The sequence below is a fragment of the Puntigrus tetrazona genome, chromosome 6 (genome assembly GCF_018831695.1).
Source record: "Puntigrus tetrazona isolate hp1 chromosome 6, ASM1883169v1, whole genome shotgun sequence".
Taxonomy (NCBI): Eukaryota; Metazoa; Chordata; class Actinopteri; order Cypriniformes; family Cyprinidae; genus Puntigrus; species Puntigrus tetrazona.
This window is the reverse complement of record NC_056704.1, coordinates 25,671,438-25,690,808: the sequence shown is the minus strand read 5'-3', so window position 1 is coordinate 25,690,808 and position 19,371 is coordinate 25,671,438. Positions and strand designations below refer to the sequence as shown.

The 19,371-nt window shown below is 37.3% G+C and overlaps 2 protein-coding genes and 1 long non-coding RNA gene across 4 annotated transcripts in view; 2 read left to right on the top strand and 1 right to left on the bottom strand.

Annotated features, from left to right (window-relative positions):
* The window catches only part of mmp24 (matrix metallopeptidase 24), a 30,369-nt gene extending 16,118 nt beyond the window's left edge, over nt 1-14,251 (top strand). The window contains exons 4-9 of the mRNA XM_043241613.1: nt 40-344; nt 3,008-3,169; nt 3,290-3,504; nt 4,132-4,270; nt 5,567-5,833; nt 8,946-14,251. Coding sequence (XP_043097548.1) covers nt 40-344; nt 3,008-3,169; nt 3,290-3,504; nt 4,132-4,270; nt 5,567-5,833; nt 8,946-9,283 — 1,426 coding nt within the window. The 3' untranslated portion in view covers nt 9,284-14,251. The remainder of the gene's footprint in view (nt 1-39; nt 345-3,007; nt 3,170-3,289; nt 3,505-4,131; nt 4,271-5,566; nt 5,834-8,945) is intronic.
* A 3-nt stretch (nt 14,252-14,254) lies between these two features.
* Nucleotides 14,255-15,808, bottom strand: LOC122346763. Its single transcript, XR_006251166.1, has 2 exons — nt 15,134-15,808; nt 14,255-14,766 (listed from the first exon to the last, which is right to left on the bottom strand). It is a non-coding gene; the product is annotated as an uncharacterized LOC122346763 (long non-coding RNA).
* Nucleotides 15,809-15,967: 159 nt separating this feature from the next.
* Nucleotides 15,968-18,986, top strand: eif6 (eukaryotic translation initiation factor 6). 2 transcript variants are annotated; one of them, XM_043241614.1, is made up of 7 exons: nt 15,968-16,081; nt 16,612-16,753; nt 16,890-16,975; nt 17,190-17,365; nt 17,544-17,720; nt 18,358-18,539; nt 18,629-18,986. In XM_043241614.1, the coding sequence occupies exons 2-7, from the start codon at nt 16,647-16,649 to the stop codon at nt 18,636-18,638; spliced, it is 738 nt and encodes a 245-aa protein (XP_043097549.1). In that variant the 5' UTR covers nt 15,968-16,081; nt 16,612-16,646; the 3' UTR covers nt 18,639-18,986. The 2 variants fall into 2 exon arrangements, with proteins under 2 accessions (XP_043097549.1, XP_043097550.1); XM_043241615.1 differs by having other exon boundaries at nt 15,982-16,081; nt 16,596-16,753.
* Nucleotides 18,987-19,371: the final 385 nt, after the last annotated feature.

Here is a 19,371-nt window from a genome sequence, read left to right as displayed (position 1 = left end):
CGTGTCTTCCAATGTTCTTCCTTGTCTTCTTGTTTCCAGCATACATAATTTTACCCCCAAAGTGGGCGAGAAAGATACCCAGAGGGCCATTCGCCAGGCCTTCGACGTCTGGCAGACAGTGACCCCGCTGACCTTTCAGGAAGTGGCCTACTCCGAGATCAAGAACGAGGGTAAAGAGGCGGACATCATGATCTTCTTTGCCTCTGGTTTCCATGGTGACAGTTCTCCTTTTGATGGAGAGGGAGGTTTTTTAGCTCACGCTTATTTTCCCGGTCCTGGAATTGGCGGAGACACACACTTCGACTCTGATGAGCCCTGGACATTAGGAAACGCCAATCACGACGGTAAGTGCGGTGATGTGATTCGGTTTTTTATAGCATTTAGCTTCTGGTTGTGTTTGATCATTGCATTACTTACAAACATTACGATGTGTTTTGATCAAACCAACATGACAGTGGCTGATAAAGATTGATCGACCTGAGATGTCTCATGATCTCTAATATAGTAATGTGTAATCAATTTATTAAATAATTAATTAAATAATTAAATTAAATAATTATTTACTGTTATTTAAATTTGTATTTTTTGTAATGTTTCTGGCTCTATGATCGGTTTACATTAATGTGAATTTATACATTTTATTTTAACAATATTTCCTGATGTAATAATATATAGATAAGTAATATACATAGTTTTAATTTTACATTTTTCAATTTATTTTATTTTATCCTATTTAATTTTATTACACATTTTTAATAATAATGACTAAATTAATTAATTTTAATGTAATAATTACATAATTGCTGATTTAACTTTTGTGGCTATATTGGTCTATTTATCTTATTATCTAGATTTTTTTGCGCATCTGTTTAAGGATTAATTTTCATGTATGGAAATTTAATTAACTTTAATCAAGCATGGTAATGGCTTAATATAGAACAATTGACCTAACATGTCTGGTCTCATAAGCTTTGACATAGCAATATTTTTTCTTTTTAAAGATTTTTTCTTTTTTTTTTTTTTATTTAATCTTATTTTTATCTTATCTTATAATAGAGCGCTGTATTTTCACGCCCCTAGGGCCGGGCTTCAGACCAATTTTCACTTCATAGTTCAGACACGGGCTGCCGTCAGCAGCTGAAGAGTTGTGTGTTCAGAGGCACGCAATAGTTTTTTCACAAATCCCCATCAAAAATAATTACCATGAATGTGTCTGGGGCAAATAATAGGAAGATGTTTGAATTATTTACTAATAAACTTTTTGTTTTCTGAGTCCGTGTTCCAACAATGAATCTCTTCACAGATGCACGTTTAGTCATTTCTAATGGATTAAGATTGTAATAAAAGAGTTTTTGTTTTTGATTTGGTTAAGTGGTCATTTAAAGCTTTCTATACATATATTTATATCTTTATCGTTTAACCTTTTTCGCTGAGTTTCGGTTAATTTTGTGGATCTGTTTAATGATGAAATTTCAAGGTACGAGAATTATTGTACTTTAATCAAGCATGATAATAGTTTAAAATAAATTAATTAACCTGACAGATTTCTCTAGCATAGTAATGAATTTTTATTATTTTCCTTTCTTTTGTTTTGTAGGTCTGATTTAAATTTACATTCTCTTAATTTTTTTTTTTTATTACTATTATTTTGTAGGAAAATTTTTGATTAAACGGGATGGGATGGCTGGATTTTCTAGAATGTTCTGCAGCTATAGATAGAAGGATCAGTCGGATGTGTAGAGGCAAATCTTTTGGGAGCTTCTCCAGTGGTAAACTGGAGCATGGAGCTGAGGAGCATCAGTAGATGCCACAGGGGAAACATAAAGAAACAGAGCATTGGGTTCTTTCTTCACTTGCATCAGCCGTGCCTGCGTGCTGCATATTTGCTGTGTTATCTTTGCCTGTGTGCTGCAGTGTCAGCAGTTCAAGTACACGCTTTATAGACCACAGAATCTGTACCTTGTTCACGTACACACACACACACACATTTCTTTACAGATTTATTTCTCTATACACCCTATCAGCCCTAGTGGATATAGATCAAAAGTAAGCTGTTTACAACCAACAGAAGATGTATTTATCTTCAGCGGCTGATGTAGATTTTACATTTCATTTATTCGCAATGACACTTACTCTTCACCAGAACACAAAATCTATTCTTTTCAAAGGAAAGGAGGGGAAAAAAATACACAGTTAAATTGGACAGGAAGAGAGCGCGAGGGTTGATAAAGGAGAAAGGCTTTAGCCAAGATATTGTCAAAAAAGGGGAAGCAGTCTGTAAACAAAATGTATGAGACGCTTTGTGAGCCATCTGATACTTGTAGCACCCAGAGACGCCAACCAACAGATCAAGCTATTTCTGTGATTTGAGTGATATGGTGTCACATCCCTTCTGTGTTTCTGAAGATCCGAACATGTCAGTCTCGACTGACTCATGTTCTGGTATTAGCGTACGCTTGCAGCCCATGCACAAGATGTCCCTTTAGGATTCTGGGTAATAGCTAAATAGGACAAACTGATTGACTGATTGACTACTTTACACATAAAAATGACAGAACCTTGAAGACAGTAGAATTGGTTTCCACACCTTTTTACGGGACTTTTAACTTTTACGTTGATTCTGAACTTAATATTCATATGCTTATGCAATTTCCCACGTGCGTTATACAATAAAAGCAAATGAGTATGGATGCTGTCAAGCTCCAAAAGAAACCAGGCATCATGAACGTAGCACATTGCTTATATATCCCAAGTGTGCTGAACTACGAGTGAACTATTCCTATAATGAAAGAATGAACACATTTATTCACTGCTGATTCAGCGTTTGATGAGCTTCTATGGGAGCTCTTATTATTTCAGACTATTTTTATCAAAATGCACATCAAATATGCAGAGCCTTAAGCTTTGCATCTGTAATTCTCCTGCTTTCATATTCTTATTCATGCAGCACATGCAACGCTGTTATATTTTTTGAAAGATGTTTTGACCTTTAACCTTCACCTTTCAGGTAATGATCTTTTCCTGGTGGCCGTGCATGAGTTGGGACACGCATTAGGTCTGGAACATTCCAACGACCCCAGCGCCATCATGGCCCCTTTTTACCAATACATGGACACGCACAACTTCAAACTGCCTCTAGACGACCTTCAGGGGATCCAGAAAATCTACGGTGCGGTCACCTCTATCACCTCTATTATCATTTTCAAGGAGCTAAGCAAGAATGGTCATACTTTGGATGCCAGGATGGTCGATTGTATTTTTTAGAAGAATAAACGTTGTTCCTCTACAGGTATTCCCACAGCCATGCTGGAGCCCACCCGACCTCTTCCTACTCTCCCTGCGCGACGCACACACCCCACCTCTGAGAGGAAACACGACCGGCATCGCCCGGCTCGCCCACCCTCTGGAGATCGGCCTTCCTCTCCCGGACATGGAAAACCCAACATCTGCGACGGCAACTTTAACACTGTGGCCTTCTTTCGACGGGAGATGTTTGTTTTTAAGGTGAGTTCCATCGGTTCTCTTTCCAGTGTTTGATACAGATGCTTTATATAAACAGATTATAATAAAATTTGCATAATCCATCTTGATACATTTGGTTGTGTGCAATATCGATAATAGTAATTCCTTATACTAAAGGGATTGTTCATGCAAAAATAAAAAAATTCTGTCATAGTCATCCAAACATGTATGAGTTACTTTCTTCTGTTGAACACAAAAGAAGCTACTTTGAAGAATGTTGGTAACCACCTTTTGTAACTTCCAACATAATCAATGAATGGTTGCAACTGTTTGGTTAACCACATTCTTCAAAACATTTTCATTTGGGTTCAACTGAAGAATAAAACATGAAGTTTGTTTAGTTGAAAGAAGCGATGGGATATTGGTGATTTTTTAAAATGTATTGCTTTCACACAGTACTGAATAAATAATTGCATATTTATTTAATGTTTGACACTTAATTGTGCATCTCATTTCCTCACTTTAATAATTTTTATTAATATTTTTTATAATAATACTGTATTATTTTATTATAATCACTTACAGTATTTTATTTTTTTATATTGAAATCGATTCTAATTCTAAATTACACACTCTATTGATCAAAATAATATATTTTACTCTTCACAGGATCGTTGGTTCTGGCGTTTGCGAAACAACAAAGTTCAGGAAGGCTATCCAATGTTAATAGAGCAGTTCTGGAAGGGTCTACCTCCTCGCATTGACGCTGCTTACGAGAGATCAGATGGCAAATTTGTGTTCTTCAAAGGTGAGATTTATCATCCATACAACAGATGTTACAACATTAATCAAAACAATATTTTAAAAAAAGCATTAACAAAACTACCCAGTGTTTACTGCTTTATAGGAAAATTGCAGCCTCAGGCTAGATTTAATAACTCGGGATTGTTTTGTAACATCTTTTGTCATAACTATAAACTATGATATCAAATACATCCCGAAGCCATAAAATTAAGTACCTGAATATAGCCTGGATAATAAAGACAAGCCGTATCCATTAAACATCTGTTGCCTTTGGATCAGTTTCAACTCAAACCACCATATTTTGCTCAGGCTGACTAATTCTAGATCAGCACTTGTACATTTTATGTACCATAACTAGGTACACCGAGTTAAAGGTTAGATAAATGCTGATAGATTGTGGGCTAATCTCAGAAAAAGGTCTGCATTTATCCATAGTGTTTATCCTCCATTGGGCCTGACAGCCTTAGTGAATCCATTCAGTGCTTTATTATTCTGTCTGTTCCTCCCTCGCTCCCCTCCTCTCAAACGATCTCACCGTCCTCACCCCCTCTTTCTCATTAAATTAGCCCGGCACAGTCGTGCTGCGCAAGGAGAGGTTGGGTGAGATATTTATAGCCCGAGTCTCCTGTTCTGTGATGTTTCATGAGAAAACAAGCTTGCAGGATGCCCTATGGTTATCTCAGAGAATGCACATCGGTATTAATAGATAAAGGGTCGATGAAGTCATGCTGGGATTTTGGCATCTTATTCACTAACTACACATGATGCAGTTTACCCAAGTGCTCTCTGTGCTGAAATAACGCATTTAAAAAAGATCAGGCTCATTATAGGCTGCGTTTTATTGGCAAAATTCTGTGCACAATTAATGATGCATTCAAAAAAATCAAAATAAGTCTACAAATCTAAGAAATACTTTAACTCTTTCCCCGCCAGCCTGTATATTTTAGTGTATATTTTGTACCACTGGTTGGGAAAAAAAAAATTACATTTAAAATTACATTTTTTATATACATTAAAATATATAGTTTATATCTCTAAATATACCTAATTTATTTCAGTAAATGAAAAACCTAATTCCTTTCGAGATAAATTTAGAATTGCAAGAAATTGTGAGACAAATTCAGAATTGCTAGGACTAACACTGAATTGGTCTATAAAAATTTTTTTATCCCTTGGGTCTAAATAAGCTTCCATATATTTACAAATATGTGTCATAGATAAGCACATCGTTTCATTATACGATAGTATAATTCAATATAACCCGTTTAATTTTGACCGTATCTAACTGTTTTGACTCTAGGGGACAAATACTGGGTCTTCAAGGAGGTTACAGCAGAGCCCGGGTATCCTCACAGCCTGGTAGAGCTGGGAAACTGTCTGCCTCGCGATGGCATCGACACAGCCTTACGTTGGGAACCTGTGGGAAAAACCTACTTCTTTAAGGGCGACCAGTACTGGCGTTATAATGAGGAGAAGCGCACGGCTGACCCAGGCTATCCCAAACCCATCAGCGTCTGGAAAGGCATCCCTGATGCACCGCAAGGAGCCTTCATCAGTCGAGAAGGATGTGAGTCATCCAGGGTCCAATAACCGATCAATATTTAATGTGGCAATCAGCCATGCGATCGGTGGGCATTTTATCTGACTGCTTCTCTCTGGTTTGAGTTCAGGTTGGTTGAGCTTCATTCTGGAGTGGCAGTGTAGTGCAATGCAGTGCAACAAATTGCAATTATAATCAGCGAAGATTTATAAAATTGGTAGCTGTCATCGGATGAATTGCATGCGAAGCAGATTTAAAATGCCAATAAATGCACACCTGAAAATGTCAATTTAATATTGCCTGTGAACTGCGAGCCTGATTGAAATCACCTGGAGGAAGGATGGTTTAGTCGGGTTATTATGAATGCATTGAGCTATTTTTTGCATGTATTATTCACTGCTGCATGCTTGTTTATTTTATTGTGTAGGTAAATGCGCTGAGGTCTTGTGTTCCACTCGTTCTTGTAGAGTAATTGATTAGTGTTTGTTTGGCGCAGTCGCTGTAATATTGTTGTTGACACAGTGGCTGTTTTGGCTCTGACTCATCCTCGGTGGTGATCTGATAGCTGGTCTGGACTGGCACAGGGTCCGGAAGAAAAGACAGACACAACTTTTGGGTATTAAAATTCACTGTCACAATCGATGCGCCATTACAAATACAGCAAAATGGCAGCTGACTGTAGCAAGATACTGTATTATGTGATGTTATGATTACGGTAGAGAGCTAATATAATGGATCGTATGACCCTCAATGTTTTAATGCAGGGAACATTACGTCTAAATGATTGGAAATCATTGAAAGGTACTATGTGAAGAGGGAATGCGGTTTAATTATTTTAAACGTGATACTACGACTAGGCCATATAGATAAAAAACAATATTAGATATAAATAGCATTTGAAAGCACTGGATATGTATGCCAGCGCTAATGTGTTTGCTTTGCTTTTTTTAGTCAAAAAAGATTGAAATGATAGAAAGATATGAAATAGAGAATTTTATGTCGAACTAGAATTTGAGCATTTTGAGAAATATTTATATTTTAAATATTTAAAAAAATTTTTATATTTATTAAACAATATAGTAATGAACTGTAATATTTTCTATATTTATTAATTTGTAAAAATATATATATAATATTATGAATAAATACTAATGTAAATTTTAAACTAAACTAAATATTTAATAAAATGGTGCTATGCTAGAAAACATTCTAATATTCCATTTGTCGGTTTGTGTTGTATTGCCAACAAAATATTGAATATATATATATATATATATATATATATATATATATATATATATATATATATATATATAAACTAGTTTAGCACTACACAAATGGATGATGAGCCTAAAACAGTTATTCTCACTTGATGTTGATGCTAGTGTCAGTCAGGTCGAAAGATAAATCCTCAAGTGTCATACTCTAGAATCAAATATTGTTGCTGTGGCTGCATAGAATTGCAGATTTCTCCTCCTTCTCTCTTGAGTTTTATCCAGTGAAGGAATGATCATCTTTTCTATGAGTCATGTCATAACCTCCGTCTCAACATGGAGCTTAGGGCCAGGGCACAAGATGGAGAAGCCAAGAGGGTTATATGGACTGTTTGGTTTGCCCGTAGCTCATGATTTTTCTGTCACTCAGATTTTGCAAGAGGGATTTGGCAAATCTTGTTCGGCAAGATCGCGAGTACGAGCGGAGAAAGTAAGTGAGGAAGGACGAGCACTTCATCAATCACACTCTCAGGGGTTGCTGTCTAAAGCTTATTCACGGTATTTACGTTTAGGTCTGGGTCTGTGCTCGTATAGGTTCGGTTTGCCTCGAATGCATCTGTTCATGTAGCATTGGCAATCGGACTGACAGCTCTCTGAGGGATTGTATAACACTGGAGCAACTTTTTGAAATACTGTGTCATTGAGTGCTTACAAGGACAGCTATTTTTGTGATCATGAATATGAATTGAGCTCTCTGAAAAGGACATGCATCTCTGCCTGCATGTAAAGACAAATACTTGTTTATTGACCTTATGCGTCGGAGAAACAAGTGCGCAGCTATCTTTAGAAATTTGTCTTTAAACTTCTGAAAGAATAATCAGCAGGTGAATGGGTTTACTTATTTTAGAGATAAAAAAAAAGTTACGTGCGTTGAAATGCTGTGGAAACACAAATTGAAGGCAAAAGACAACATGCACAGTGATAAAAAAAAGGGGAGCGGCTACATAAGTTCTACATTGAATGGCTTATTCTAATTGGTTCATGAAAATTGTGAAACAAACCCCAAATCGAGTAAATAACACAAATAAAAGAAGTCAATTTATAGTAGCGCCATTCTGGTGATCTATATAATGATATACTGATCTATCTGTATATTTATTTTGAAAAACATTTACTTCACTATATTGCATGCTATCTTTTTTTAAAATCACACCGAATTGTACTTTCGCAAATCAGACCGATCCAAACGCAACTTACAGATTCATTGATTCAAAAGTAAGTGCAAAGATAAAATTAGAGGCAACCACTGTATTTTGTTCACAATCCAAACAAAGATTGCCTGAGCAGTTTTTAATCTAAATCGAACTGTGTAATTTAGAAGTTTGAAGCAAAAACAGAAAGGCGCTACTATAGTTTTCAGCAGATGGGCTGAATCGTGAAAAAACTCATTCACTCTGTGCCAGCAGGTGGCGCTTATGGAACAGCCGCAATATAGTCTATTCTTGGTTGACAATGTATATGGAGGCAAGATGAAAAGAAAATATCAAAAACAGAGATTGAGATTTTCAACTAGCTCAGGGTGCATTCTTACATGCCTTACATGATTTATTTACTCTTTAACTCATAACTCATTTCAGTCGGGAAATTTCCAGTCATAAAACGAATACACTACTTAAATGATTCCAGATAGTAAAGCGTTTAATTTTTAAAATCCAAAAACAATTTACTAGATTAAGTAAGTATAAATGCACAAACATTGCGTCTTCGGCATTTCAAAACATTTCTCTGTTTGAGCACCTCCATCAGCGGCATTCTCCCAACCAATGGTGTGAGTTTGGGGGCGGGACTATCTGTTTGTTGACCTATAGTGGAATTCCGGTTATGTAAAATATACTGATAAAATGTTTGTCTGTTTTTTGTTCTAGTTTATACCTACTTTTACAAGGGAAAGGATTACTGGAGGTTTGATAACCAGAAGTTAACGGTGGAGCCAGGCTACCCAAAATCAATCCTCAAAGACTGGATGGGCTGCGATCAATCGGAGGTAGAAAAGAACAAAGACCGCCACCTCCCTCACGATGACGTCGACATCATGGTCGCCATTAATGACGTGCCCAGCACTGTAAACGCAATCGCTGTGGTCATCCCGTGCATCCTCTCACTGTGCATTCTCGTCCTTGTATATACTATCTTCCAGTTCAAGAACAAAAACGTCCAACAGCACGTGACCTACTACAAACACCCTGTGCAGGAGTGGGTATGACGGACCGGGGGGTGCGACGGACCCCAAACGCTTGAGAACATAAGTGAGGGCTACTATGCTGAGGTTTGACCAGTGCCTGTTTTCAGAACAACCCTGTCCCAGAACGGGAACACAAGATGAGGAAAGGGAGCATCTTCTTCCTTCCCACTTGAGACAGAACTTTACAACAAATATTGCAATTTTTTTAGCATGAGCGCAACGGACAAAACTTCTGGGGATTGAACGTTTGAAGTCGTGCCCTGGCCTTATGCTAACCAGGTGAAGTCTTAACGGTCGAGGAACCTGCACTCCAGTTCATGTTCTCTTCTCCCGGAGAGTTAGAGGAACCACAGATTTGCAAAACGCCAGCAAATCCTTGTCTCGTTGTCAACATAAACTTGTACATGAACTTCAACTATTATCAAAGAAACGAAACAAGCAAAACGACAAACAATGACTTGAAAACCACGTAGGTAGAAAGGCCATAGAAAAGAATACCAAGGAATTCTTGCAGTCTTTTGTCATTTACGGGGTAAAAGGTTCATCGCTGGCACTCCTTGAAGACTTCAACATGTTTTTTATTGGTGGTTAGGAGGCAGTTTCAAACTAATTAGCTTAACATCAATCTGAATGTTTGTTTGCGTTTTTTTTCCTTTCCTCACCTGCCTACCCATTTCCACAGAGTAGAAAAAATGATTTATAATAACTAGGGCAGTCTTAACACCTCCTCCCACTCGCTACTGTACTCTATTCCTTTTCTTCTTTTGATGTTTTTATCAGTCGGCAACAAAAGAGGATCTCTTTTTGATGGCATTAGTTCTTTATAGGAGAGTCATTTTGTGTCACAATAGCCTGATTTCTCGCAATCTCTCTATTATATTTTGCTTTTATTAGGCCATGTTTCCAACCATCTTGCACGGTCTCCTGCTGCGACCTTACCTTTTCACCAAGTGTAATATTTGAAACACTGGTGCCAGGCAGGAACACGAACAATGAACACATCTGAATACGAAATAGCTTTGTTACCCTTGCCTACTGTAGATGATCTCTCGACGGTTCATCCATCCTCTTCGAACAAACGTAATATGCTGTATGTCTTACGTTGAAGTGACTTCAATTTCATGTGTTCGTGTGGATTGTCTAACACTTAGCTCAAAAATGTCTGTCGGGTGCTTTTATTGGTTCGACTGTGCTATTTAACGGTGAAGTGCGTCTGACTGTACCATATTAACACATCTCTTTGTGCTCATCTGCTGTGGGAATGGATCTGATACATTGCACATTGGAAGGAGCTGAGATGTAATTGATGTTTTCAGAATCTCGAATGGAACTTTTTGGATTAATCTTCAGATGTATATGTATATTAGAAAAGGTTCGTAGCATCTTAATCACAATATTAAGATGGTAGATTTGGCGAGACTCCCTATAAGGCTTCACTTAAGACACAGTTTATCATTTAATATTGGGGTTTCACTGATACTTTTGCCTTAACACATTTAGGTTGCATGTTATAAATCCATTTTGCTTTTCTCTGTGGAACGAGCATTTTTAGCTACAAAAAAAGCAATTTTTTGTTTATTCCGCAGAGATTCGTGTACATATTGTATTCACAGTTCAAAGGAGCATGAATCTGCAACAGAAACTACCTGGCATATACTTTTATGTTTCTAATGTGTTTCCGCCAATGGTTTGAGCATCTATTCAAGCTTCACCATATTTCTACACTTAGCTGGCTTCATTGGCATGCTGTTTGTGACGTGAGTGTCACTTCTGTAGTTGCCATATGTACATCTGCCCAAACAATGGACCACTTGGAGATCATCATTTTGTTAATACATTCAACTAACATGAATGTTTTCTGAATAGTCTTTTAAAAGGTTTTGTGGGCATGAGTTTTTTTTCTAAACCTTTGTCTTCCAAAGTAACATCACCCACTTTTTTTTTGTGTGGTCTTCTTAAAGCTTTCGGGCCTTTTTTAAAGGGGATTCATCACGTAACCACTGAATCGAATGACAAAATAGAGCAAACTTTGTTGCAATCATGAAACATATTTTGAGATCTTAATGATTCAAGACGGGCATTTGTGAAACAATTTTTAGCCTGTCTCACAAATTCTCAATTATTTTTCCGTAAGTCGTAATGACTCACATGGAAGGCTGGTTTTGCCTCAAGAGTAAAAAGAATAGGTTAATTGTGACTTAAATCTCACATTTGTGACAGCATTTCCAATTTTGCATTTCTGGCTTGGCTTCAAAGTGAATTTATCCCACAATTTGCGATTCACAGTTTTTACCTTTACCTCTGAAAATGCAATGTTTGAATTAAATCTCACAGTTACCTCATGTTCGACTCTAAGGCAGAAACTGGCTTCCGTGGACTAGTGGCAACTAATCACAAAAAAGGTACTGATGTAACATTAAACAGTGATAGTATCGAGTCTATTTGTCATAGCACTTTGACATGTGCCGTGTTATGCGAAAAGATCATCCGAATTTGCATGGCACTTCATGCCCAGAAGACCACTGTATTACCATTGTACTTTTTGGTTAGAAGAATGCTTGGTGTGACAATGCTTTTTGACATTGCTTTGCATTGACTATAGAATGTTTTATAACATGGTGGAAAAATGTATAATTGGCCTGGTGTTTTGGTTGGATTAGCTCAATGCAGTAGTACTGTGGAGGGGTTACGTGTCTGTACCCCTTTAAGACATTGTGCCTTGTCTTTACGTCTATTATGGCACACTTAACACTGCTCATTTACATTGATTTCCACCTCATTGTTATTTCAACAGTGGCTACATGAATACATCCCTTGATATATTATTCAATGCCTTTAATAAGTGAAAACAACGTGTTACCATTTATTTTTGTTGTCCTCCTTCTCATATATCATTTTTTGGATCTGTTATGCGAGCAGCTTGTTCGTGGGTAGAGAAGTGGCATGAAACTAGAGCAGATTTTACATGTCTGTGCCCACTTGGGAAAGACTCGATGTTATTGTCTCTCAGATAAGCATTTTTATTAGTCCGTTCCGAATCTAGAGCACCTGCTTGCAACAACAAGCAGCAATGTGGCTGTGAAGTGATCTAATGTCTCGGGTACAGGAAGTGCTGGGTGGGAGTATTTTTAATGGAACACACTGTGCATCACCAATTGTCTTCCTCAACTTTGAATCTGTCCGCTGAGCTGTTGTTGGTACAAAAGACGACAAACCATTTGCTCTGATAAGCCATGGACTGAATTTGACAATGTGGCACAATAGTGTGTTCCATACTTTAAGAGGCTTTATGTGTTTATTGTGTACGTCTGACATCTTATATGACAAATGCTCAGAGTGTTAAAGTATGTTCTTTATCTATAGGAGGATGGCTTATGACGGAAGAAAACTCGTGGCAATTCTGCAGAAGTCACTCTAACTAGAACGAAATCAAAATTTATTTACACATGGTCATGTCATGCATCAGGATCAGACATATTGGTATCCACATAAAGGCGTTTCTGCAAAATGCATTCAAAATTGGACTATAAACCTAATTCCGAAACGATATGCAAACACAAAATTGTTCACTTCCATACATTTCTGTAAAATATATTTGCCCGTTCTGGGAAGTGAACATTATGGGGATTGCATATGCAATCCCAAACATCTGTATGCTGGTGTAATTCCATCTGGGACAACCAATGTTTACAGATATGACCTTTACACTTGTATGCGATTCAGACCATCTCTAGAATATCAGCCTCAGATGCCTCTTGGAGGGTATTTACACTTTTCATGCATTAGTAAAAATGCATGATGTGACCATTATTTTTCTTTAAATCCAAACAAACCACTTACAGATTTCTTGGTAGAAAAACAGAACATTTATTTTTTCCAGATTACGCCGTTTCATGAGGAATTCTGAAGCGAAGCCAGTATTATGTGTATATATTAACACGCTGAACATTCAGCTGTGTCCAAGGTGAAATGTTTAACAGAACTAAAGTGTATTTATCAAAGGTGGATATCTTTAGAAATGTTTGTTGTAGGGTCAAGTGAAAGGTTTGTAACGATAGAGGCTTATCATATGAAAAACTATTTATTTATCATTAATGGAGACATAAGGGTATTCTACGCAGTTTAATTTGAAATCAAGGTGAAGCCATGCCTATAACCACATTAGTTGCACAGAAAATAATAAAACAAACAAACAAAAAAAAAAAAATACAGAACTGTACAGGGAGATACGTAAATAGGAATTCTCTGGTAATTTGCCTCTTTTTAATGGGTATGATCGTGGCTTTGGACAACAGTCACTTTTAACCCGAGCTGCTGTTGCCTTTTGTTTTTTATGGTCCTTTTATGAGACTAACAATAGGACAAACATATCAGAGGTAGTCAAGGAACCAACTGTATTTACGCTTTTTAATTACAGAGGGTTAATTTTAATGGAGATTTTATCTGAGATAGCTTTAAAGATTTTGGTTTGTTTTTTATTATTATTTTTTTTTTCTTGACTGACCACGGGGGAATTTCAACTGTATTCCTGTACATAACCGGTTCTTTTTTCCCTTTGACAAGAATTTAAGAGTGAACGTCTCACTCTGCGGTTTGAATAAATTCAGATTCTGTCCTTGCAATTTTGATATTTTCTGATTTACAGGTCAGTTGTTGCTGTCTGCTCAGCCTCGTCCAGGTTTTAACGGTCATGTAAATACAAAGACTTACTGAAACTTTTCAGACCTTTTGTATTTTTCTTTCACTCTAAAGGTAGCCTATGATTTCACACTGTCATGCATAATGTTGATTATTAAGAATGAGAGCGATCTTAAACGGATTGATTTACTAATATTAGATATGATTTAAGTTTTATTTCTTAAATCCTGTTTTTAATTCTATAAACGACGAGTCCATTTTATTTCGGTTTCAGTCTACAGTTTTACACTGTGTATCTAATATCACCATGTTCAAAGAAATGTCAATAAAATAAAACTACAGAAATGCCAAGCGTTTGATGCTTTCTGGATGGATGTTTAACAATATATATTTATGCATACATGCTTCATCAGTGCAGGTGGATATCAACCACGTAATACATCAGAAGAGATTTCATTTGTGAATACAAACATGTGCCTTCGTTTTATTCTCATCGTCTTAAAACACATTGCACAACTTATTAATGGAATACTTTGCATCAAACCAGTCCAGCACCTCCGTTTCTTCTGCTGTCCCTGCACTAAATCTAGCATTCATTCGCGGACGAAACGTCCAGTTTAATCGGTGCAGCGTCTCTGGTTTTCAATACCAGTTAGTGCAGGCTATCATGAAGCTCATGTCGTCTACCTTCCTGGTGCCCATGCGACATTGTGGAAGGTCAATGTCTGGATCCAGGCTGTCCCGGCACTCACGACCGGTGTCAGTCTGGTGACCGGATGAAGATACTTCACCTTGCAATGGAAGATTGTCTGGATCCCACTGCTGCTGGTCAGCAGCCGAACTGGTGCTCTGATCAGACCCCATTTCTTTAATAACAAAACAAGAGATTTAAATCACACACATTGATTACATTTATACATTGATAAACTGGTACTGCTTTTGATTTACAGTACCTTCTAGAAGTACCATCATGCTTAACATCTAGCATATTCATATACCATGGTACTCCAGGGTATTAAATACCAATGTAGATTTTAAAAACACTATAGCCATAATACATGCCTCAGGAAACCTTCCCGAATGTATAAGATGTTTGCGTTAATGTTCAGCAACCTTCTCACAAAACTGCTCGTAGATGATTCGGTTTGAGACCGAGGCTCAAAACAGAGACATCATCATCTCTAACAGCACAGCAATGTATTGGGGACACTGCAAAAAAAAAAACCTACATACGCAGCAAGCACTCAGGGAGCGTTTGACACCGTGACTGGGACAAAAACCGATCAATAGTGCGTTAACGAGCCGAGGCACGGCAAGACTTTACCCCACGCCGACTCCAGCCCCCGGAATCCTGCGCTTTCCCGGCACCGATTAGCTCGCGATGTTTCCAGGCAGAAAACGCGCGGGGTGGACGTCGAGGGTCACGGGCTCGCGCTGCTGCAGTGACGTCTCGCAGGTAGCCAGCTAATCGAAGTGTCAACAAAAACGACGTCACGCCGAAAGTCAATCGCGATTGGCTCACAAATCCGTAGTGCAGGGAGAGGTGTGTCCTGTTGCTACGCAGGTTTGTGGCGGACGACAAAAACATGTGGGAACGTGGCTCCCCGTTCTCAGCCGTTTAGGCAACAACGGGTTATAGAAATGTAAATACGATCATTTTAAAAAGATGACAGATTAAATGTTTGTTTATTTAAGTCGTATTATGCTATTAAAGGGAATAAATTGCAGTGACTCACTGAATGTTATTTTGAAAATATTTTTAATACACGTACACTGACTACAAATACCAACATTTTATTGTATTTGTTTTGATTGTTGTCTATTTCTTTATTGGTTAAATTATTTTTATTTTCTTTATTATATTGCATTATTAACACCTAGCAACTTTTAAAAATGTTTTAAGAGATATTGTGGAAATGCTCATACTGTGTATGATCAATAGAGGGACATAAATGCCGTATCTAAAAAAAACTTTATTGACACAAATACGGACTCTTCATTGTTTAAAGAACAATGGTCTGGGGACTTGGTTTTTAAGAATCAAAACAAAGGCAGCGGTGTTTCTCCTGACAACATGAGCTAACGTATCACGTGCCGTAACGCGTTGACGTCAGCACGTCCAGGAAAGGAAGTGAACACGTGGTTTACGGCTGTCCACGCTTCTACATACAGTGACAATCGGTAAATATAAGATTGCTGTTGTAATTGTAATGGTATTTATAATAAAGTTATTAAATATATAATTCCGTATGTATTATTAACCCGCTTTGTTATTAAATAACACAGAATTGATAGCTTTTAATGAATAGAGAAGTCAAAATAACTTCATGTAAGTTAGCCGACAGCTAGCTAACGTCCCCCTGACTAGTACTGCTTAAATAAAAGTTATTTAGAACGAGTTTAACCTTCAGGTTTTGTTGTGAATTACTTTGATTAGTCACGGTGCTATAAAGTCCCATATGTTTTAAAATAATGTTTTTTAGAAGCACATTTAAAAACGTTTCTCTAGCCTAATTAAAACCAGGTACAGAGACGAGGTTTAATCCTGAAATAGCGCTTTATATACTGTTAAGAAATATTAAATATCAAAACCTAATTGTGGAGCAGAAACTCAACTCACCAGATTCTGTTACTAATTAGTTTTATATGATGTTATTTATGTCTACCCTGTTTTTAATTTTCGTGTCATCATCAGTGTTGTTTCTCATCAGTTGCAGACAATTTCGATCATTTCAACAGCAGAAGAATGGCAGTCCGTGCATCTTTTGAGAAAAATAATGAAATTGGGTGCTTTGCCAAGCTGACAAACACGTATTGCTTAGTGGCGATTGGTGGTTCAGAAAACTTTTACAGGTGAGTCAGAAATTAGATAACTAAAAATATTTGTTTGTGTATATATTTATATATATATGTGTGTGTGTGTGTGTGTGTGTGTGTGATAGAGATGGTGATTAATCTGTTGTCATATAATGTCTGTTTTTCCCCATAGTGTCTTTGAAGGTGAACTGTCAGAAACGATGCCTGTCGTTCATGCCTCTATAGCAGGATGTCGAATTATTGGCAGAATGTGTGTTGGTAAGAAAATGTGAAAATTTGCGATCGATTAACCTCATTTTTGTTGTCATTGTATGTTGATCAAAATGCGGATGATGTTTCGGTAAATATTGTAACAAGACCTGAAATGAACCTTTTAAAAATAACAAGCTAGATCAGATTAGGTCTTTTTTTATGTCCTCATGCGTGATGTATAATAGATGTTGCGTGTCTTTCCTGGTATGCTCTTCTGCAGGAAATCGTCACGGTCTCTTGGTGCCCAACAACACGACAGATCAAGAGTTACAGCACATCAGAAACTGCCTGCCGGAGTCGGTGCGGATTCAGAGAGTAGAAGAGCGTCTTTCTGCGCTGGGGAACGTCATCTCTTGTAACGACTACGTTGCTCTAGTTCATCCTGATCTTGACAGAGTAAGAACACCTCTAACAGAAGACTTTCTCTGAACCTCAGTGGCTCTAAATTATTTCTCAATGCTCTATATTTCACTAAAAGGCCTCTACGATGAATGAAACCATTAGAAATTCGAAAGTTTGTTTTCCCCGAAGCTGGTGTTTTTTTATATTAAATTCAGGGAATTATTGTCCACAGGAAACAGAAGAGATTCTTGCAGACACTCTCAAGGTGGAAGTGTTCAGACAGACGATTGCGGAGCAGGTGCTTGTGGGTAGTTACTGTGCCTTCAGTAACCAGGGAGGCCTCGTCCACCCCAAAACCTCCATAGAAGATCAAGATGAACTCTCGTCACTCCTACAAGTACCTTTAGTGGTGAGTGACCACTGCGACTTACCTTTTAACATTTCACTTACATTTATTTAATCAAAAATAGAGTAAAATGTTTATTTCATGATTTATGATGAAGAAAATACATTTCAAAATAACAGCATTTATTTTAAATAGAAATATGGTTACATTATAAATCATTTGATCAATTTAATGTCTTTGCTGAATAAAAGTATCAATTTAAAAATCCCTGACCCCAAACCTTTGAATGGTAGTTATAGATAAAGCCCAGCTCTAATATCTGACAAGCACTGAACAATTGAGATACATATACATACAAAGTAAACAAATTTGAAAGAAATTAAGTTTTTTTGTTTTTTTATCAAAGATGTAGTAAATTTAACAGAAGTGTCATGTACCATTCTTTAAAGATTTTGTCATTTTAATGTCAGTGATTAATTGCTTCTAGTACCAATCACAAATTTTCAGCCTTTTTTATATTCTATATGTGAGTATATTTATGTGAAATCACTAATAGTGGCAAGCGTATTCAATACAATCCTATTTTGAATTTTTTTGGGGAAAGCTTTAGAAACGTACTCGAGGACCTGCTTGATTTGTTGGTGCTGATGCTGGCTCACTGGTATCTGTGCTAAATGATTCTAATTTTTTTTCTCTGCAGGCCGGGACGGTCAACCGCGGCAGCGAGGTTATCGCTGCTGGTATGGTGGTGAACGACTGGTGTGCCTTCTGTGGACTGGACACCACGAGCACTGAGCTGTCCGTCATCGAGAGCGTCTTCAGACTGAGTGAAACGCAGCCCAGCGCCATCGCGACCACCATGAGAGACTCGCTCATCGACAGGTATGTGCTGGAGAAAGGCATACGGTTCATCCGATACTGATGATTATTATTTTAAATCCAACTAAACGTCGCTATTTCTTCTTTTCCAGTCTCACATAAAACTGAAACGGTCTTTATTTCGTGGGGGGACGCCTGAATGGACTTGGAAGTCATTCGATGCTTTGAAGGCTGATTATGTCTCCCTTTAGGGAGAAACACACTCTTGTCTTTATACCATGAGAAAACGTGTTGTCGTTATGATATTCGTGTATAAACTGCTTGTCACGCTGTCTTTTTGTGAAAACACAAAGCATCGATGGGCTGTTTTTATCTGTAAATCACTTCACATACTGCATAAAAAAAAGATGGTGGCAGATGTAGAGTTTGTTTGCTCGCACAATGCAGCATCAATAAAGCTGTGCATGATCAACACAGACTGGTTTGGGAAATAAAAATCATAAACCTTCACAAAAGGTCTTTTTAGTCTTCTTTTTTTTAGTAATTTAGTGTTGGTTACGATATTCAGACATTATTAAAAGGATTTTGACAACATTCTGATGCCATAACTGTTTTATTGGCAGCTGTGAATATGAGATAATACATTCAGAAATGTGGCAGTATGAATAGTGCAGTTCAGCTGAATATGGTCATCTTTAGCATGGTACGGTTCTTTGGTATTTACCAAATTGCACGTAAATCTCAACACGTTACAGCATGTTTAATGTAGAATATAAAACTTAATGTGAAAATAAAACATGCACGCAGTGATAGAAAACAAATGGAATGCAGTGAAATACGAACTTAAGCTAGTAAAGTAACACGTGACAAAAAATTCTGTACACTACTGTTCAAA